At 39.4% G+C, this 23,087-nt stretch overlaps 1 protein-coding gene across 4 annotated transcripts; it reads left to right on the top strand.

Annotated features, from left to right (window-relative positions):
* Positions 1-308: 308 nt before the first annotated feature.
* On the top strand, positions 309-23,065 carry slc1a2a (solute carrier family 1 member 2a). 4 transcript variants are annotated; one of them, XM_081705946.1, is made up of 11 exons: positions 309-591; positions 2,229-2,363; positions 2,647-2,786; positions 5,241-5,393; positions 5,651-5,901; positions 6,020-6,158; positions 6,386-6,512; positions 6,931-7,164; positions 7,266-7,460; positions 21,578-21,712; positions 21,954-23,065. In XM_081705946.1, the coding sequence occupies exons 3-11, from the start codon at positions 2,657-2,659 to the stop codon at positions 22,207-22,209; spliced, it is 1,620 nt and encodes a 539-aa protein (XP_081562072.1). In that variant the 5' UTR covers positions 309-591; positions 2,229-2,363; positions 2,647-2,656; the 3' UTR covers positions 22,210-23,065. The 4 variants fall into 4 exon arrangements, with proteins under 4 accessions (XP_081562072.1, XP_081562071.1, XP_081562074.1 ...); XM_081705945.1 differs by lacking the exon at positions 2,229-2,363; XM_081705947.1 differs by lacking the exon at positions 309-591 and having other exon boundaries at positions 618-2,363.
* The last annotated feature ends 22 nt before the right edge of the window (positions 23,066-23,087 follow it).

Raw genomic sequence — 23,087 nt, 5'->3', positions numbered from 1 at the left:
ATTTTTGATTTTCAATCTATGTTAGTCAACTCTCAACAAGTTGAATGATCATTTGTTGTAAAAGTATCTTCACTGCTTGTGAACTGCATGATGCGTTGCTCTTCAATTCTGTGTGTCATTTCGGAGGTCATTCTAAGAGGCGCAAACAATAAGAGCGGCAGAGGGGTGGTGTCGGGGGAGTTAGTGATGGACATAGATAGGCAAGACTTTCTGAAGGTTGCTACTTACTCTTAATCTGGCTACTTGACTCCTCCCTCCCTCTGTTGTTTCTCCTCAATGGGAACCTTAATCATTCACTACTTGCTCCACTTTAACTACACCCCTGGTTCAATTAGACTGCTCAGCCAGTTGAGGATGGTGATTTAAACATTCAACCTGTAATCATGACCCTGAATATTGATCCGTGGAGGTCCTAACCAGCCCACTTCAGGGCTATATTTCCCCAATTAACCTTCACCAAGTGTTTGGATATCATACTCAGATTTTTGATGATCTGGATTGGATCCCCCAATGGATAAACTGTGATCTTGTCCTTTCTTCCATAGTTTTTGTTACAGACTCCTCAACTTGAAAACAGCTACACTGCAACAGGTAATGTGTAACATATGACTGCACTTGCGTTTGCAAATCTCTCATTTTATACTCAATATTTTATTCGGTATTTTGTAGTTGCTGTTCTTTACATTTAAATAGTGAATTCAACAAATATTTGCAAGACAAAAAAAAGAACATCTATGATTTATTTCTGGTGTTTGCAAATTGTAGTGTTTGCAATCAGATTTTCAGTTTAATTAAACATTTCCAATAGTGCAGTGATTTCTGATTAACATTTCAGACATTTTTATATTTCAATGTGGAATGAAATGTTACTAGAGGCTAAAAATAGACAGCAAATAAGCTTACTCAGACTTTAAGCATGAGCTTTGCATCCTGACTCATGCAGAAGAGTTTGATAACAAGCTACATCCAGCAATGGCCTAGATTCAAATTATCCTGTATATATACACAGGGATGGCTTGAATTCTAATTAGCATTAGTATAAAGTTTCCTCACCTGCATACTTATCACTCCTAATTAATATATTTTAAGCAGATCTGTTTTTATGATAACTAGAATGATATGACCTTTGGCCTTTGCTGCTGCAATTATTTTCAGTCATTCATTTCACTTTTGGAACCACTTGAATTGGTTACTAAATAAGGCCCATATATAGTCAAATATGTTTTTACATTAATAACACTGCCTTTAAGTAGATAGACTCTTAGACCTTGACATTATTATGCATTTTGTACAATTGTGCATAGTTACTGCTGTGTTTGAATGCATAAAATTAACTTCTAAACAGGAGTATATCTCATTAAGGCTGCAGTGGTCTGTGTCAGACACTCTGGTTTTCTGGGCACCACTTAGCTCATAAATCCTGTTTAGCTCTAGTCTAAGTGCTAACTGCTTCTACCTTAAAACATTTTAATAAAAAAAAAAACACTAGATGCTATTTAGAAGAATTGTAATATATACATTTTTCTGAATTCTTGGACTTGGATTGCTATCAAATTTTTGAAGATTAATTTTGTCATTTAAACATCCTACCCTGGTCCTCTGCAGGAATAGCATTATTGGCCATCTCAGACTTCTCACAGCTTTTGAAACAGCCCAGCTGTCATGTTCCTGCCAGTACCCAGCCAATGCTCACAGACAACACCCACCAATCACAGCACTCATTCACTTTCCTGGGTCCAATCATTAGTTTATCTCCTGTCCCTCACTGTCCCTCATTTATATCCACTTTATTTAATACCCACAGCAGCCTGCTTTGCACTGATGGTCCCTAGCCACCAGTTAGAGACTTTGCCAAGTCTGCTCTTCTGAAGACCTGCTGTCTGTCTTTGTCTGCATTTAGCGAATAAAATGCTGAGTTCCTCACTCGAGCCTCACTCCTGTTTTATGATCTCACACCAGCATTTAAACTTTGAACAATATAATAGACGTAATTTACTAATTTCAGCCAAATTTGATAATCAAAGAAATGCCTGAGTAGCAAACATTGTCCCGAAGTGTTGTTCCGTGTGTGTTTAATTACTGAATGCACTAAAGGTGTGTAACCAAGCAACATTAAACTGTGTGACACAAGGGTAGATAATTATAAGTCTAAGACCCTTAAAGCTAGACCACAATGAATCCAAGTTTTTCTGTGCTGTTGATTCATGTGTCATGATTACCTTTAACAGATGGCAAGAGGCTTGCAGAGACACCAAGAAATCTTGTAAAAACATGACTTAATAGTTTATGGCTAATAGAATTGAACAGAAGATGAACTTACATGCAAAATGAGGATATTTTCCACACAACTTTATTGCATTAATGTGAGCTCAATTTTGATATTCAGATTGAGAATGACAAAAGTAGTTCATGTTTGTGGTCATTTTATGATCATTAGAAATAGGCCAAAAGTGTATTGTTTTAAATGTGTCTCTTAAATTAGAACTTTCAATATGCTTTTCCTACTAAAGCTGAAGCCATACTTGAACCAGGTTTCATTTCCATAAACTGAAGTCATTTATACTATTCTAAAGCTGACTATATAGTATGATTGATGCAGTTCTATGACATTGTACCATTCCCTGTTGTTTCCAACTGCTCTGCCAGTGCCAACAGCATGCAGAAGCAGGTCGAGGTGCGCTTGCATGAGCCCAACTTTGAAGACCCACTTCCTCCACCCGAGCCAGTATGTGGAGGCATTTGTGACAGATTCATGAAGAACTTACTTTTAACCCTCACAGTTTTTGGTAAGTCATTTTTCTTTGGGTCTGTGCAGTTCTAAAGTGCAAGGAAGACACATACTGAACACCATACTATCACAAACTAATGCTGAAGAATCATTACTGCCTTACATCTTTACTCATCAGTGTAGCAAAGTCTATCAAGGAGCAACAAAGACTTTCAGTGTATTGTATTCCTGAACTGTAATACTTTTAGTAAGACTTGAAATCTACTGTACAAGTGCAAAAGTGCAGAAAAGTCTATCAGTGTATTAGATTCCTGAATTGTAATAGATTTGGTAAAAGTTGACATCTTTTGTACAAGTGCCATGCACGGTTATACTGATTACTCAAGAAAAAAATGGGTAGCACTTTACAATAAGACTACTATTATAAACAGTTTGTAAATGGTTAAAACTGAATTTATCATTGAGAATTATTTAGGTCCTTGTAATGTTGAGTGGTAAGGAGGTGAACGCATGTGCGAAGAAGAGCGAGATTTAATAGGGGCAAATCCAGAATCAGAGTTGTTGTAGCAGTCCAGGGTCAAAGAGCCAACACAGAGAGCATGGGGATACATGACAAACGAGACAAGGGCTAGGATACATAAGTAACTAAACACACGGAAGCACACGGGATATGCAGGCTATAACAGACCAGGAAACACGGAGGCTAGGATAACACGAAGGCATGGAGTACAAAGAAACATAACCATTCGAATAAACATACAATGAACAGTCCCAACCAAGGCACACAACAGGGTTTAAATACATGAACCAAAGGTAGAACAGAGGGACAGGTGCAAGCAATCAAATGTGGAGTGGAGAAAACGAAACTAAGGCATGGAACCAAAACACAGAAGACGAGGAAGCTGGAACCTGGAAGGGACTAATCATGACAGTCCTAAAATAATGTTAATAAATATATCTTATTATATTGAAATATGATAGTTAACATTGTTTAAACAATTAATAAATAGATATAGCATAAATAAAGAGGCCAAAAGTGACCTGTTGACCTGTAGAATGTGAATTTAGTCATTTTTATTAATATAATGGAGGTCAAATGATCATTTCTGACTAATAAAACATCCAGTGTATTATTATTATTATTATTATTATTATTATTATTATTATTATTAAGAAATACATTGATAAACTAATTATAAACCACTCAAACACTTTAGGGTAGTTTTATTGTAATGTGGTACCAAAGATTGTACAGACAAGACAAGGCAAGACAGGGCAAGTTTGCCTGTATGGAACTTTTCATATACACCGGCAATTCAAATGATTCACTTAAACATAGAATAATGAAATAATAATACTTATTACATCCCAAAATCTATCACCTCAAAGAAGGTTTTTGCAAAAAAAAAAAAAAAGAGAGAGAGAGAGAGAGAGAGAGAGAGGAAAAAAAAACTTTTTTAAAATGGAAAAATTAAAATTAAATGCAATTGTTTTAAATAGAAAAAAAATAAAATAATGAAATAATAAAATGAATTAAAAGAGGAAATAAACATTAAAACATTTAAACAAGCTTTATAGTTTGTGCACATTTAAGTTTGTCTACATACTGTATGGATAACAAATATGACTTGATTGTCTCTACCAATACATATTCCACTCCAAAAGTCCATCAAGCAGAAGATAGTAGCTTCTGGGACCTTTTTTTAAAGAACAGCCTAGAGTAGTGGGTGTATCATATGTTGTGTAGGTTGAGCTGTGCACTCAGATGACAGCTGGCTATCACCTGACAGATTTAAGGGAGTTACTGAAAAAAATACAGTAATAATGAACAATGTGCTTTCAGCCTTTATTGTGAAATATATCTAGTTTTGTTCATCAGGGCAGAAAGGGTGCTTCTGCATGAAACAGGATCCCCAGGAATGGTGTATTAGATATTGTGTATGTGACGTGGCCTCAGTGATGAGCACATGTGATTTTTCTGGCTAACAGACAGTCTGTGCTCACTTCATCACCCACTAGATGGCATTAAGAGGTCAATAGTGGTAATGGCCCAGTTATAGCATTAAGAGGTCAAAAGGGGAAATATCAGTTTTAGAAGTGAGTCTTATATGAGATCTAAGCCTCTAAATAGCATCAAGAAAGGAAAATCAAATAATTGGATTGTGTAATATATATAAAATAAACCACTGACACATTCCCTTTCACACAGCTATGAGAGCACAGATGAAACAATGTTCAGTGAAACCTGTTTTAGAATCAGCACAGATATCTAAAAACAAGACAATGTCAGGGTTAGGCCAAGTTGAATATTTTTCTGTAACTATAAGGCAAATTATAGCCATATAAGATGATGGTCATACATCATGCAACATGTATTTTTTACATGCAACATGTATTTTTAAGAACAAGAACTTCTTAAAAACTACACTTAAAATATTTTTGCATGAAATATCTTTCCCTTTTGGGTGTTTATATGCTTGGCTGATGCTATCTGCTATTTCATCTCCTTCAGGGGTGGTTTTAGGTTCAGTATCTGGTGTGCTTCTGCGATATGTATCTCCACTCCCTCCTGATGTCATAATGATTATTGGTTTTCCTGGAGAAATTCTCATGAGAATGTTAAAAATGCTGATTTTGCCTCTGATCATCTCCAGTTTAATCACAGGTAATGCATACAGCGGAGCACTTTACATACCACCTGGCACACTTTACTCACACACACACACACACACACACACACACACACACACACACACACACACACACACACACACGCACATGCACAATACACTCATTAGTGCTTGTGCTGACAATTTTCATTAAAAAAACAACAGTCAAATAGTGGTAAGTGAAAGGTTTTTTTTCCAATTTAAATAACATAATATTTAACAATTTTATTTTTGTCTGCTCTTTTCAATACAGGCCTGGCAGGGTTAGATGCCCAATCTAGCGGTCGCCTTGGCACAAGAGCCATGGTGTATTACATGTCTACAACCATCATCGCTGCTGTCTTGGGTGTCATCCTGGTGCTGATGATCCACCCTGGCAACCCCAAACTTAAAGCCAACCTGGGAGAAGGGAAGAAAAATGATGAAGTATCCAGTTTAGATGCCTTCTTTGATCTAATTAGAAACCTCTTTCCTGAGAATTTGGTGCAGGCTTGCTTTCAACAGGTGTGTTTCATGTCAGCATGTATTACTTAATAATAATAACTTTAATAATACCTTATGGTTTGACATCTATTATTATTAGTAGTAGTGTTGTTGTTGCTGTTGGTCTTCCTATCCACAGATCCAAACTATTACAAATAGGATGGAAGTAGCTCCGTCTCCACATTTGCACAATCGGTTTGGACGAAATATCACAAGGGGGGCTGGCAGATATGTTATCAAGAAATCTCTCGAGTTCAAGGGTGGCATGAATGTATTAGGTGCCTAAACCATTTTGAATACTTAATGCATAATGCTATACAAAGATTATATTTACATTACATCTTTGAAATTACGAGTAGATATTTTTATTCACCATAACAAGGGATATTGGTCAATGTTTGAAAAGTTATTTTAGGGTAACAGAGGTCTGTGTACAACCACTTCTGAAAGGTCATCACATAAATACCTATGGGATTTGTAAGAAAGCCTTGGTTTCCTTGCATAGGTCTCATTGGTTTCTTTGTGGCATTTGGAATCTGCATGGGAAAGATGGGGGAGCAAGCCAAGCTGATGTTGGACTTCTTTAACATCCTCAACGAAATTGTCATGAGGCTTGTCAACACAATCATGTGGTCAGCAATGAAGGCCTGAATTTTAAACTCTAAAGGATCAAACTTTCTTCATTTATTAATTCAAAGTTTATTATACAGTTCTACATTGAATTATTCAGCAACCAATATAAATATATAAAACAAAACTATACACACTGTTTAATTTTTGTAATTTATTTTCTTTTTCTGTCATAAAATCAGCCAGTCAAAAAAATGTACATTAAAGTGCAAATAAAATGCATCATAACTACTGCAGTTTTTTTAGTATTTTACAACTGTGTTTTGGTCATTAATGCTAGGGGCAAACTTAGCTAAACCGCTTTAGTTCTCAGTAGCATTGGTACCCATTAAAAATTCTTACTGTAAGTTATGTTTAAAGAAAGGAAATGGTGTGGTTGGGGCTCTGACTACTAGTTTAATGCATACTTTTTCACCATAGGTATTCCCCTGTGGGAATAGCATGCCTGATCTGTGGGAAGATTATTTCGATTAATGATCTGGAGACAGTGGCCAGACAGCTTGGGATGTACATGGTCACTGTAATTGTGGGTCTTATCATCCATGGTGGCATTTTCCTCCCACTGATATATTTTGTCATTGTCCGAAAAAACCCATTTACATTTTTTATGGGAGTATTTCAGGCTTGGATCACAGCATTAGGAACAGCATCCAGGTAGACAATTGTCATCTACTTCTTACTTTATAGATAGCATGAGAAATACCTATGCATGGTTTTGAGCATGTATCTAACACCTTTGTATGTGTCTTGCTTAGTGCTGGTACGCTGCCTGTAACCTTCCGTTGCCTGGAAGAAAATCTGGGCATTGATAAGAGAGTTACTCGGTTTGTGCTTCCTGTTGGTGCAACAATCAATATGGATGGTACAGCCCTTTATGAAGCAGTGGCAGCTATTTTCATTGCACAGATGAATGGAATAGAACTACATCCTGGTCAAATTGCTACAGTCAGGTAGGTCAGTGTGAGCTCTCTAAGTATAACCTATATTGACTATTACAGTACACTGAAAACATGTCTTCATTTAAAACATATCTAAATGATTTTACACTCTCCCCAAGTGTGGATCATAACTACAAGTGAGTTTTGGATTAATATTTTTGGTTAAGGGGATTAATATTTTTGGTTAAGACTGGTGCTGACAACCTGAACAGAAATTCAACAATTCAAGGAAACATCAGCAGGTTTATTATTTACATATCAGAAGAAGACACACACTGCAAAACTAATAAAACATTGAAGAAAATTAAAAACAAGTACAACCCATAGAGTAACTAAGAAAGCTGAGACAACTAGCTACTGAAGCAAGTAAAAGGAACATAAAACACAACAGCAAACATGGCATATATCTAAACACACCATTTTATAGCAATCTTGTCTTACCAGAGATGCTGCAAAATAATATTACTCAATTACGGCAAAGCAAAGGAGTTCATAACTTTGCTCACTTATACAAAGACAATCTACTAATGACAATTTTCCAAATGAAGTTACAGTTCCAATTATATGACAGACATTTTTTTAAATGCTTACAAGTTAGAGACTATATTATGGTCGAACAAGGAGGGTTCTCTTACACCGAACTAGAGGAAAAACTGTTAGGAAGGTAACATGCAAAGGGATTTGTTTAATTGATGTACAAACACTATTAGCAGTGCTGAAAGCTAAAGCTAAGCAAGACATGCTGAAAGTTAAAACAAAGCAGGATTTAGATTACATTTATGAAGGAGTGGAAATATAATTGTCTTATTTTGAAAATATATTTCAGTAGCAGACAAACTGATTCAGTTCACTTTGCTCCATAGAACATGTTACATTCCTGGGTGGCTCAATAAAATATGATGGAAAACCAAAATAGGCATTCTACTTCAAATGGGGTATTAATACCAACATAAATGCTAGATTTGGCTTTAATAGCTACTAACAAGTGCATTTCCCAAAAGTGGCTAAGTTCCTCAATGTGGCAAAAAGAAATCCCAACATATGTCTTAATTTGAAAAGATTGTAACTTTAAAAAAGACCAAGACATTCCAAAGAACCTTCCTGTTATCTCTATTGGATCACTGCCATGCACTGCTACCATAATGTTTGTACATGTTATGCAAGTACTGTGTTTTAATGCAGGTATTTTGCCTTCTACTTTATATAGGGTGGGGCAATGTTTTCATCTTCGATGTTGTTAAGTAATTTACTTTTGACATCTATATAAACATGTAAAGAAAAAAAGCAGTGCATAAAGACACCTAAACAAACAAGGTATGGACTGACAGAAATAGAGCACATGGAGATAGTTCAGTGCTGCATGAGAAACTGAGGGTGGAATGAGTCTATATTGGAAAGTTGATTAGTAGGTAAGGAGTTCCAGGAATTTGTACTTGGGTGAGGTAGACCAGAGGATTCTTGCTGCCAAGGGTGTGGAGGCAGTTGAAGCAAGGAGAGGCTGACTGGCTGGCTGGGTGGAGTTCATTACACAAACCCCTCTCCCAGAATAAGCTCCCATGATGATCGCCCTGCTGGGCAGGGTGGAGTCATGATCAGGAGGGATCCAGTATGCCTTTGCCAAGAATCCCAAACAATTGGCAAGAATTCTGCAGGGTTCCAGAAATAAAAGTCCTGAAGAGAGAGACAAGGAATGAGGGAGAAACTATGTACTGTGAAGGGAGTTGAAGTCTATAGGTTACTGGAGTAACTTACAGTGCATCCAGACAGTATTCACAGCTCTTCACTTTTTCCACATTTTGTTATGTTACAGCCTTATTCCAAAATGGATTAAATTAATTTTTTCCCCTCAAAATTCTACACACAAAATACCCCATAATGACAAAGTGAAATGTTTGTTTGGAATTGTTGCAAAGTTCTCCCATCCTTCTTTGCAGAACCTCTCAAGCTCCATCAGGTTGGCTGGGGAGCATTGGGGCACAGCCATTTTCAGCTCTCTCCAGAGATGTTCAATCAGGTTCAAGTCTGGGCTCTGGCTGGACCACTCAAGAACATTCACAGAGTTGTCCCAAAGCCATGCCTTTATTTTCTTACCTGTGTGCTTAGGGTCGTTGTCCTGTTGGAAGATGAACTTTCGCCCCAGTCTGAGGTTCATAGTGCTCTGAAGGAGGTTTTCTTCAAATGATGTCTCTGTACATTACTGCATTCATCTTTCCCCCAACCCTGACTAGTCTCCCAGTTCCTGCTGCTGAAAACAACCCACAGCATGATGCTGCCACCACCATGCTTCACTGTAGGGATGGTATTGGCCAGGTGATGAGCAGTGTCTGGTTTCCTCCAGACATGAGGATTGGAATTCAGGCCAAAGAGTTCAATCTTTGTTTCATCAGACCAGAGAATTTTGTTTCTCATGGTTTGAGAGTCCTTCAAGTGTCTTTTGGTAACCTCCAAGCAGGCTGTCTTGTGGTTTCCGTCTGGCCACTCTACCATACAGGCCTGATTGGTGGAGTGCTGCAGAATTGGTTGTCCTTCTGGAAGGTTCTCCTCTCTCCACATAGCAATGCTGAAGCTCTGTCAGAGTGACATTTAGGTTCTTGGTCACCTCCCTGACTAAGGCCCTTCTACCCCGATCACTCAGATTGGCCGGGCAACCAGCTCTAGGAAGAGTCCTGGTGGTTCCAAACTTCTTCCATTTATGGATGATGGAGGCCACTGTGCTCACTGGGACCTTCAATGCTGCAGAGGTTTTTCTGTACCCTTCCCCCGATCTGTGCCTAAATATAATCCTGTCTCGGAGGTCTACAGACAATTCCTTGGACTTCTTGACTTGGTTTGTACTCTGACGTACTGTCACCTATGGGACCTTATATAGACAGGTGTGTGCCTTTCCAAATCATGTCCAATCAACTGGATTTACCACAGGTGGACTCCAATCAAGTTGTCAAAACAAGTGAAGGATGATCAGTGGAAACAGGATGCACCTGAGCTCAATTTTGAGTGTCATGGCAAAGGCTGTGAATACTTATGTACATTTGATTTTTTTTTTTTTTTTTGGGGGGGGGGGGTATTTTAATACATTTGCAATAATTCCAAACAAACTATTGTTTGTAGAATTTCGAGGGATAATCCATTTTGGAATAATGCTGTAACATAACAAAATGTGGAAAAAGTGAAGCAATGTTAATACTTTCCGGAGGCACTGTATGAGCTGATGAAACATGGTAACTTTTTCAGTTTCTTGGTGGACAGAACCTCTCCTGACATGTATTCTGGCATGCAGTCAGGCCAGAGGAGAAATGTTTACCAGTCCCCATAACTGTCTGCTCAATAGCTGCAGAGATACTGTCCAAGTTCCTGATTTAGATGCTTCACCTGGCCATTAACCTCAAGATGAGGCTCATGTTTTCTACCAACCTCTTCCTAAAAGCCTCCCATACCTGGGATGTGAATAGTGTCTCCATATCTGACACCAAGTCGTGAAGGATTCCAAAATGGTGGAAGACAATTTAGAACAAATCCTCTGCTGTTTGATAGATGGTAGGGAATGCTGGCAGAGTGATCAGACAACATGCTTTGAAGAAGAGATCTACTACCAATATGGTTGTATCACCTTCTGAGGCTATTATCTGCTGTGACAAAGTCCACTGATAGGTGATTCCAGGGTTGCTGAGGAACTGGCAGAAGTTGAAGTGGGTAGCTGTCTGTCTTTCTTGGATTGGGCACAAAGTGAACAAAAACTGACAAACATCTGAACATTTTCATGAAGGCAGGGTCACTAGTAATGATCACATAGTAACTGGGCAGTCCTAGTAACTCCAGGATGATCAGTGGCAATAGATGTGTGCCCAAGTGATACAGAGGTCAAATAGGTAAATGTTACATCTACCTTGTTGGGTGGCTTGTCATTCAGTCACCTGCTGGGTCACCTGCTCCTGTTTCTTAGATCTCCTGGTCAATGCATCAGATGACTGGAGTGACCAAAAGGTTCGCTTGATGATAGGATGGTCCTCAGATGTGCAGGGTTCTGGATTGTATATTGTGGATAGTGGATAGTGCATCCATTTTACTATTCTTTGATCTGATCTTATAAGACCTGGTAAACTGAAATCTTTGGTGAAGATAAATGCTCCGTGCAGTTACTGCATTGAGACTGGTACCAAAAGGGAATAATGAAATTTCTGTGTTGTCATAGATTACATGCCATAGATTACATGTGGCAAACAAAATCACCTTTAGTTTAACCTGCTCCATAGAACATAGTACACCTGAGAAGTTCAATAAGATGCATTCTAAGCACTCCAAATTTTTCCCTAGATGTCAAGCACAAATAGGGATTCTACTTCACATGTTCTGGTCATGCACCTGTATTGAAAAGCTTTGAAAGGTGGATTTCTCAAATTGGCCTTTAAAACAAGCGGTTTATAACAAGCCATTGGCATTTGCCGTTCTGCATCAGGGGAGTCATTAGAATGATACTACCCCCATCTGAGTATCTCCTCCCACATCTTAAGAACTACCTTTACAAAGGTGCGGATTTATTTCTCGCAAGCACCGGATCTCTTACCATTATGTGAAAGCTACGTATGGGAACTGCTCTGTTTTTGGCTGCAAAGATCAGCACAAATATATAAACCCCCAGCCTCAGATGACAGAATAGCAGAGTGGATATTTGGATTTAATTTTAGGGCTATATTTTTGTGTACACATTGGAAGCACAGTCATAAATCATAAGGCTTTGATGCAGGCATGCATGGGCATGCCAGAAAATTTGTTTGCACTTTTTATGACCGGTGGCAAAGGCTCTAATCCCATGCAGTGCAGAGCAATTACAAAAGGAGGTGGGGTTAGACCAAATACAGTTACAAATCTGGAAAAGAAAGCCACTCCCACATTTCCCCTCTCCACTTGGCCTTGAGGGAGTTTCAGAAGAGGGTCTCCTAATGACTATAACCAGTATAAAAACTGTAAATATGTCTTTTTACAAACTGGATCTGTACATTGTGTACATTATGTACATACATACATTCACAACCATATACATTGTACATTGTGTATATAAACATAATATACATATATTGTACATACATGGTTAATATATTTTTGTACATATATAGAATATATATTCCTCTATGCACCCCTTTTTTCTTTTTCCTCAGTTTGGACAGAGCACTCTCAACCATTTCACTACGAGTTATATTGTGTATGACTATGTATGTGACAAATAAATCAAACTTGAAACTTGAAACTATAGAGATCACCATTAACCATAGATTAATTTTATTAGTGGATTAATCCATATTACTGGCAAGTGGGGGTATAAATATTAGTACAAATACTAGATTTATCAAATTGGCCATTACAGCTTCTATTAATTGCATTGCTTAAAAGTTGGAAAACTGTAAGACACCAAGTTCCTCAATATGGCTAAAAGTACTCTCAGAATTTGTGCAATCCGAAAAATTTTTTATAACTTGAAAAGCATTCCCAAAGCATTTTTAAAAAATGAGGAAACTTTGTCACTTTCCTCTCATCTACCACATCTTTGACATAACCTTAAACTAGCCAAGGCAGTGGAATGGCTGCAAAGACAACCTCTGGGTTGAGAAGTAGGTCTGTCTGGGTGAGCAGTGTTGAAGTTCAAGAGAAGAGAAGGGTCCAGTATGTACCTTCAGGAACCCAATTACTTTAGTCTGGACCATAAACCTCGCAGTCAACGAGATACCGGATTGTGCTTTTGTGACACCTGGAGTCCAATATCTTGCACACCATGTAAGTAGGAGAACCGTAAATCTCCAAAGGTGGAGAAGTACCCTTGGGACTACTCAAGACCCTGCAACATATAACTTTAAAAGTGATACATGAAATGGCAGAGAGATGCAGTAAGTATCTGGCAGCTTTAACTTGTATGTGACCTCTGTCTACCTACCAGGAATGGACCCAGGTAGAGGGGCTTAAACTTGCTACAGCCATTGAGGTGTAGGTCACAAGTAGAGAGCCAGACTTGATCACCAGGTTGTTAACACAACAGGAACACAACGGTGATTAGCCTGACTTGCGAATTGACAGATTGCTCTTTTTAAGTCTTGGTGGGAGTTCTTCATTCACTCAACTTCATCCACAAAATTACAGCCAGAGTCTCAGTTAGCGTCAGTTCTCAAGGTACAAATAGAGGCTGGTAACCCAATACAACACACTGGAGTGTTGTCAGGCCAATAGCTAAATGCACCAAAAAATTCTGTGCTATCTCAGCCATGGAGGAAACATGACCACTCAGATTGTTTGTCCCAACAGCCAACTCTGAGTCAACTTTTGGCCTGACCATTGCTCTGGGGATTGTAACCTGAGGTCAAGTTAAATTTCAATTGCAGCTTCTCCAAAATGGAGTGCCTCCTCCAAAAAGGAGGTGAATAATATGATCTCAGATATGTAATGGAAATAGAAACCTGTTGAAATAGTGCCTCAGCATTGTCAAAGGCAAAAGGGAGAGCAGGTAGCAGACCAAACTATACCACCTTGGAGATCCTGTCCTCCACTCTGAGAATGGTGGTGTTCCCATAGAACAGTGGTAGGTCGGTGATGAAATCAATTGCAGTATGGGACCAGGGTTGCTCAGGAATGGGTGGGAGACCAGTTTCCCACCTGCAGGGTTCTTGGAGTCTTGGACTGGGCACAGTCAGAACAGGATGTAATAAATTTGTGGATGTCTCTAGTCATAGATTCCCACCAATACTGACAGGGAAGAATGAACTCACTTGATCAGTCTATAACAGTAATATGGGTAAGATGCATAATACATACAATTTATGCTCAGGACATGAGGTAGGAACCTTTTCACCATATAGAACCTCCCTCAGTTCCTCATCAAAATTCAACTGGATGGCACCTATCACAAAGTGAGAGGAGAGTATGGGAAGAAACATAAATGTACCCATGGCTTGCCTCTTGCCAGATGTTAGTGAGGCAATGCAATGGGTAAGTCAGGCTACTGAGGGGATGAGGGCAGCAAGATGTTGAGTCTGCTCCGAAAGCTCCTTGGCCATGTTACCAAGGGATTTGAGGTGCTGGTGGTGCTGACCTAATAACTGTCCTTGAGCTGCTTGGGCATCTGATAATGAATCAGAACCTGCTGACTCTATACAATAGCGAAGTCTTCTGTCAGGCTTGGCATGCAGAAGTAAAGTCGCTCACAGGTTAGGTAAAATTGGGTTTAATAAACAGAATAAAGGGCAATCTAAATGCAAATTCAAGGACAAGGTAGAAAGGGGAAACCAGGATAAGCAGGCATGGAGTCAAAACCAGAATGTTAAACAAAACAGGAAATCAACTTGTTTAGAAACACTGGATAACTCTGATCAACACGACAAACACAAGAGGTGTATATACAAAGGGCAGTCACAAAGGAAATGGACAACAGGTGAATTCAATAGACAGTGGATTGGAAATGAACAGGAGGATTATGGGAAATATAGTCTGTGAATGTCATGCTGGGAGGGGCAGATGTGACACTACCAAATCAATAAATGGCAATAAATACATAAGCACACTACATAATTAGTAAAATGCAGCATTAGGTGGTTTTATCACCCCAGTGCAGGCATGAAATTAGAACCTTCAATAATCATTTTGGACATGGGACTCTGATCTTCCTCTGGAGGATGGAAGAAGTGATTCCTGTTCAATGTGGTTAATTTCTTTTTTCATTTAAACCTCTATATAACCCTTTATTTGACCAAAACAATAAACATATAGAAGAAAAAAGAAACAGGGCATAAAGACACCTAAACAAACAGCACAGCATAGATGGAAAGGGCTAGAGTACATGGGGAGAGTTCAAAGCTGCATGAAGAGTTGAGGGTGGAATAAGTCTATATGGAAAAGCAGATTAGTAGGTAAGGAGATCCAGGTATTAGTACTTTGGTGAAGCAGACTGCTGGATTCTTGCTGCCAAGGGTGTAGAAGCAGTTGAAGCAAGGAGAGGCTGACTGGCTAATGGGTAGAGCTCATAACACAAGCTCCTTTTCAAGAAACAGCTCCTGAGGTGACCCCACCCTGCCCAGCTAGGCTACCATGTTAAGGAATGGATCAAATATGTCCATGGCAAGGACCCATAACAATCCTCCATAACAAAATTCACCTAGTCAAGCAAACACTGGCACTGACCCCTCTCCTGTTTGAGTAAAGTATGGTCCTAACCTGGGTTCGAATGACAGGTTTCCAGGAATAAAAGTCCTGAGGAGATCTACCAGGAATGAGGGCATTAGGGCACACCAAGTTGTACATGCTCCTCCAGTCTACCTTTGTAAAAACAATTGGTCCATACAGTTGATCCAGTGAATCTTGTACCAAGGTCAAGGATACTGGAATTTCTAAATTGTCAAAGAATTACATTTACAGAGAGAAGTGGTACATATTTGCAAAATAAGAAAGAAACTTCAGACAAACTCCTTCAGTTTAAGCTGCACCATAGAACATACTACACCCTTGAGAGGCTCAATAAGTTACATTCTAGGCAATCCAAGTTAAGCCCAAAGATGTAGAACTGAAATGGGGACTCTGCATCATATGTTTAGGCCATACTTCTATATTGAAAGGTTTTAGAAGGAGGTAGAGAGACTCATATTGACTATAACCTAGTATAGAGATTTCCCTTAACACTAGATTAAACTTATTAGGAGATGAAGCCTTCCAACTGGCAAGTGGGGGTATTAAAACTAACATAAATACAAAACTTATCAAATTGGCCTTGCGAGATGCTAACAAGTGCAGTGCTCAAAAGTGAAAAACTGTGAGCCACCAAGTTCCTCAATATGGCTAAATGAACTCTCAGCAAATGTTTAATCAGAAAAGATTCTTTATAACTTCGAAAAAAGCTACAGGCATTCCAAAAAATTGTGGGGGACTTTTGTCACTTTCCTATTATCTAGCATGTCTTTGACATAAACTTAGCACGATCGTTACTATACAGTGCTACCAATATCTGTTTTTATGTTACAAAGATATTGTTTGTTTGGATACATGTACTTCCCCTTCTACTTGCTTATATAATATCATTGACTGGGGGGGGGGGGGGGGGGTTCCTGTTTAATGTTATTACATAATTTTGTTTTAACCCATTGTTTATACTAAACAACAAATATATTGAGGAAAAAAGAAACAGTGCATACTCTCACAAAGACAAACAGTAAGATGGGCAGAGCCAGGCACATAGGGATAGTTCATTGCTGCATGAAGAACCAAGAGTGTAATGACTATATGGAAAAGCCGATTAGCACGTAAGGAGATCCAGGTATTAGTAGTTGGGCGAGGCAGACCGCTGGATTCTTGCTGTCTAGGGTGTGAAGGCAGTTGAAGCAGGGAGAGGCTGACTAGCTGACTGGGTGGAGTTTGTTACACTAGCCCCACACTCTGAATCAGCTCCTGTGGTGACCCAACCCTGCCCAGTTGTGAGTGAGCATGATCAGAAGGGAATCCAATGTGTCCTTGGCAGGGACCCAAGGATAGCACCCCATAACATAACTCGCCAAGTCAGCCAAACACTGGCCCTGTCCCTTTTGCTTAAGTACATGATGACTGCGACCACATAAGCTAGTAGTCCATCGACACCAAGGGCAGAGGTTGGTGTGTTGAAGACACTAGCATCCTGCAGGGTTCCAGGATTAAATGTCTTGAGGAGAGAGAGAAGGGATAAGATAGAACCTCTGTGCTGTGGAGATTATTGAAGGCCATAGGTTACTGAATTGACCCTAAAGGCAAACTTGAAGGGCCCAGTGAAACATGGTAATAACTTCCTGAATGGCAAGCCATGGTTGAGATTCTTGGTGGACAGCCATGTTTGCCTCAGGCCTGTATTGAGGAGCACCTCTGTGGTGGTGATTGACCTAGATCTTATGTCATCTAAGAGTCCTCTCCATATGTTGAAGGAAAGAATCTCATGTATCCTCACTCTAGTGAAAGGATTTGTCCACAGGTAGCACATTCTCATGGGCCTGAATACAGGGAAAGAGTGATTGCTGGCATCCCAGGGCAATCCAGCATAGGAGTACACCAGGGAGTTTGTGTCACATTCAGACGAGTAGGCACACTTACAAAAGTCCACTTGACAATCAGCTCATTAGCTGCATGGGTAATATGCAAGTTCCTAATTCAGTCGCTTCACCTGGACATTAGCACAGAGATGATGTCCTGAAGTGAGGCTCACATTTACTCCCAAGCTCTTCATAAAGGACCCATACCTGGGATGTGAACAGTATCCCCCTGTCTGACACCATGTTTTTGGGGGGCTGAAATGATGAACAACAATTGGCCTCTGCTGTTAGGCAGGCAGTAGCGAATCCTGGGAGAGAGATCAGACAACATCCTTTGAACCAACCACCAATATGGTTGTCACCTTTGCTAGGAGATATGTAGCAAAGACCACACTAATGGGTGCATTGAGGGTCACTGAGGTACTGGTAGAGTTTTATGCCAAGGAGCTGTCTAAGGGTCTTGGATTAGGCATAAACTGAAGAGTAATTGAAAAATCTTTGCACATTTGCATGAACATTGAGTAGACGGATAGAAGGATGTTTTGGACCCCAGTAATGATCACAAAGTGATTGGGCAGTCCTAGTAACTCCAGAATGATTAGTAGTAGTGAAAATTTACCTAGTACAACCTCTGGAACATCCACCTTGTTGAGTGGCTTGTCACTTGTTCCTTGATCACCTGCTATTGCTTTGGAGATCTCCTAGTCAATGTATCAGAGGACTGGAGTGACCAAATAGGTGGGCTTAATGACAGGGTATTGCTTGGATGTGGAGGGGTCTTGATCATAGATTCTAGATAAAGTTTCCACCATGCTATTTTTTGATCTGGGCTTGTAAGATAGATAAAACGAAATCTGATGAAAAAAGAGCCCACCTGGCTTGAATCGAAGGAAGTTTTCAACCCTTCTGGATTACTCTCAATTTGATTGGTCTGTAAACACACAAAAAAAGGGATGGAGGTTGATTTATAGGCAATGCTACCATTCATCAAATACCAACTCGCCAGGAGCCAGGATTGCTAGGAGCTCTCGGCTCCCCATGTCACAATTCCTTTCAGATAGAGAAAGATTCTTACTATTAAAGGCAATGGGAAACATTTTGTGAGGAGCTCCCTGGTCCAGAGACAGGATAGCTGAGGGAACTAAGGAAAAATTGGCATGAAGAAACTTTAATTAGGCAGGTGAGCAGTGATACTACCATGCTGATGTTCTGGATGAATCTTCAGTAGTAATTAGAAAACCCCAAGAATCTCTGAAGATTTTTCATCCTTGACTGTGGCCACTCCAGTATGGCCTGCACCTTACTTACCTCTATGCTTACACCTTCAGCAGAAATGACATACCCAGGAAACAGAGAAAGGAGACACAGAACTGGCACTTCTCAGATTGACATATTGGCTGTGCTCCAGTAATCCGGCAAATCACTCACGTGAGCTATCTGCTTAACCAGGTTGTGAGAAGTTACCAAGATGATGTCAATGTAAACAGTCACAGAGTATCTCATTGACAAATTACAGGAAAGCAGCCGGAGCATTAGCCAGGCAATAGGGCGTTACCCGATAATCATAGCAGACATTGAAGGTGGGGAAGTTCATATTCCATTCATCACCTTCCCGGAACTACCCTAGGTTGTACATAGGTTCTACTTTGCTGAAGATATGTCCTCAATACAGTTGCTCCAATGTCAGTGGATAATGGAATTCTTGTGTTGTCTGTTTAAGTTCTCTATGTTCAATCCCTGGTTTAAAGTGTCCATCCTTCTTAGACAGAGAAAAATCCTGAAAAAACGTGAGACAGCTGGTTTGATGAACCTCTGCCTGGGTGCCTTTTTGATATATTTGTCTATAGTGGCACTTTTCTTGATGGACAGATGATATATTCTGGATTTGGTGTGCAGCCCCAATTATCAAGAATATGGCACAATGCCATGGCCAGTGCTAAATACTGCTGCCAGATTTTGTGCATTTTTTTGTGACTCTGTGAATGAGTAGCCGCACTAGAACTGGAGACTTTGGTCTGAGCATTGCTGAGACCATCTGATAATCTCACCTTTTGATCATGGAGACATGAAGCTGCAAATCAATAGACTGCTCAGTTGAATGAATTACATAGAAGGAAGATCTCTCAAGATGAAGTTCTCCAAGTTGATGACTCAGAGGCAGTGCACTTTCTATCATCTTACTAGAACTCAAAGGATGTCCATCCAAGCCCAGAACCTGAAGTGAGGTTACTGCAATGGCAAACAGGAATGTTGTAAGCATGCATCAGATATTCTGTAATGAAGCCACTGCAGCCAATGTGATCAATCCTGCAGCATTAAATGATTCTCCCACTTGATAACATATTGAGTAAAATATGAATATGGAGTTTTAAGCTTACTGATTGAATTGGTCATGGAAATGTAACAGGTGAACTTGATTGCAGATGACCAGCCATGTCATAATATAGCATCTTAAATTCTTCTGACGTCAACTGTAGAGACAGCAGCAATCTATTTTCATGGGTTCACGATGAGCCCACTGTGATGAGATATGATAAGGGTTCTCATTCCAACCTGATTGAGCTTCTAAGGAAAGAAAAGTGAGTAAGTAATCAGCTTCTGATTGCTTAGCTGGTTTTAATTTCAGTAGTTCCTTTTCTCATGCCCTACCCTCCAATAGATTTTCAGATACATTGTGGAACAAAGCAGTTACGTGCTCATAAGAATGGTACTCTTCTCTATATCATTTATACATGTCCAAAGCCATAAATATGTGTTCTCCCAATGAACACAAAATGATAAATGCAATTTTTTATAAGGTTGTGAGAAAGTTGGAAGCATCGTGAGAGATAAACAGAACACTACAACAGAAATCCTCTACATTCATTAGTTTTTCCATCAATCTTCTCTAGTGAGGATATTTTAGAACTGTGGGGAGGAATAGGGAGTTGGCTCATATTGCCCTGAATCATAGACGGAAGTGATTTCAAGTCAGCCAGATGTTGGATGAGTGTATGTACCAGTTGGGTGAGTTGATTGATTTGATGAGCCTGTTGTGCAAGTTGATGTAATTGTCCAATTTGCTGTTGCTGTAATTGGAAATAAGATTCCAAACCTGCTGACCCTGGCTGTGAACCCGCTTGTTACCCACAGTGTCCATTGTCACAGAGTCCTGCATTCTGTAGGGTAGGCAGGCTGGCAAATAGGAAATATAAGCAGGTTTATTAATTACACAGCATAAGAAGATGCCTCACACAAAACTGATAAAACAGTGAAGTGAAAACCAAGTACAAACCAGTAAGCAGCAACCAGGTAGATGAGTAAACAAACAAAAATCACAAAAAAAAAACCCCCCCAGCAAAACCAAAACAGACTGAGCTAAGAGCTACTGCACTAAATCAAGGCAAATGAGTGTAAAACATAGTAGCATTCAGACTACAAATACAGGGCATAAAGACATCTAGTTAAACAGTAAGACATAGCCTGGCAGTGCAAGAGCACATGGGGACACGGGAACTGAAGGTGAAATAATTCTATATGGGGAAGCTGATTAGCAGGTAACGAGCTACATGTTTTAGTGCTCAGGCAAGGTGGAGCACTGTATCTATACTGCCAAGAGTGTTGAGGCAGGAAGAGGCTGATGGACTGGCTGGCGGAACTTGTTACAGAAAATTGCAAATTTAAATGACCTCACAGCTGGGCCAAACTTCATCACAGAACTGTCAGTGTAACTCTGTTGCTGGTTTTGATTTTTTTAATTTTTTTTATCAGAGTCATAAATGCCAGCCATTTTGTTCACTGTACCGTTTTGTCAATGGTATTTGTGCTTTTTTCCTATCTATTAGCATTTTATTTGCTCAGATGCAATTCTACAAACTTAAGCATGAATTTAAAGCAATGCTGAAGTTTTAAGCACACTTGATCCAAATAGAAATCTCATTTTTATTAAACAATTCCTTTCATTACTCAATATCAAACATTAGACAAAACTCTTCCCATGAAAAATTCCTGATTCAGATATGAATGATTTTGTAGTATTTTTCCGCCAAATTATTAGAGCCACAAAACTACCAGATTGCACCAATGTACCAAAAATGGGTGAAATTAATTTTGCATTTCCTATAATAGCTTAACAGCTACTCTAGCCAGTGTTGGAGCTGCCAGTATCCCTAGTGCTGGTCTGGTCACCATGCTTCTGATCCTGACTGCTGTAGGATTGCCCACCCAAGACATCAGCTTGCTGGTAGCAATTGACTGGCTATTGTGAGTAAAACTAAACCCTTCACTGTACCTTCTGAGTTCATTTTTCAGGCAATAGGCATTTAGGGCATGTTTTGCCAACATATCCAGTCTTCATATTCAAAGGCAGATCATAGCTAAGAGTTGACAGGAAAAAAATGCTGTTCATGTAAAGACTCCAAATACAAAGACAATAAGTGAATACAAAGCAAATACTGACTCAGCGATGAATCACATGTTCCTGTTTCTCCACTTAATGTTGCAGGGATCGTTTCCGGACATCAGTCAATGTTATTGGAGACTCATATGGAGCAGGTATCGTGTACCACCTGTCCAAAGATGAGCTAGATATGTTGGATGCCCAGCAAATGAAGGCAGGTGACTTTGAGATGGCCAAGACACAATCCTTCTATGAGAATAACACTAACCATGGAGTTTACAGATCACGTAACTCCAGTCCTATCCTCATAGATGATTGCAAGGTACATATTACTCTCACAGATATAGAAACTTGTATGTAAAAATAATTTTTTAATCTTCCACAAGCATTTGTTTCATTTTGATGTTCTTATTTTTGTATTTTGGTCAATCCTAAAATGGATACATCATTTGGAGAAGTAAACAAGAGTAATTATGGCCTTATTTGCTTACTGTTACTTGTACAGGGTGAAACAGCAATTTTTGTTTGAACACTACTTTTATTCAAGTATGTGTGTATTTAAACCCTAACCACTTTGGTAATACAATTGGATCGTGATAGGTCCTGTCATGTTTTGCTATTATGTGGAGTTAGAGCTATCTAAAGTGTTTGCAGTTTTTCTTATGCATGTTTTCTTGTGCACTTTCCTGTTGTGGTTAAGAACAACTGACTCTTGCAGAAGCATAGGCCAAAGCTCATTTTACGTCCACTCTATAATAGTGAGCATGGCACTTTACCACAGCTTCTTTAAATTGTTTGTCACACCTCCTTGCAACTGAACATTTCACCATGTATTGCACACTGTTTGCAAATATGTCATTTTTCTTCAGAGGGTTTCATATGTTGTTTAGAAATCAGAAGAATAAATTAGAATAAGAAACAGTATCCACTGTAAATGGTTTCTCTGCTCCAAGTCACAATCAGTCTAAATGCATTTTGACTGTGCCTTGGTCCAACTGTTAGCTATCCCTGATAATTGCTTAATGGTTACCTTGGCCCCAAATGACTCTCCTGCAGAGTATTCTCTTGTTAAGGGACAAACCTTGGATACAACAGGAACACAGTACACAGATCCAACTCTGCCTTGTCCAGAGTGCTGCATGGTTGTTCTTCACGGTGAAATTATACCAGCAAATGCTAACTTGGCACTGCAAAACTCGGCACTTACCAAAGGCATCGAATAACTATTTCCAGGGACAG

Source organism: Electrophorus electricus, chromosome 23 (genome assembly GCF_041902795.1).
Source record: "Electrophorus electricus isolate QZ-2024a chromosome 23, ASM4190279v1, whole genome shotgun sequence".
Lineage (NCBI taxonomy): Eukaryota > Metazoa > Chordata > Actinopteri > Gymnotiformes > Gymnotidae > Electrophorus > Electrophorus electricus.
The sequence above is the reverse complement of the archived record's forward strand: the minus strand, read 5'-3'. Positions and strand labels throughout refer to the sequence as shown.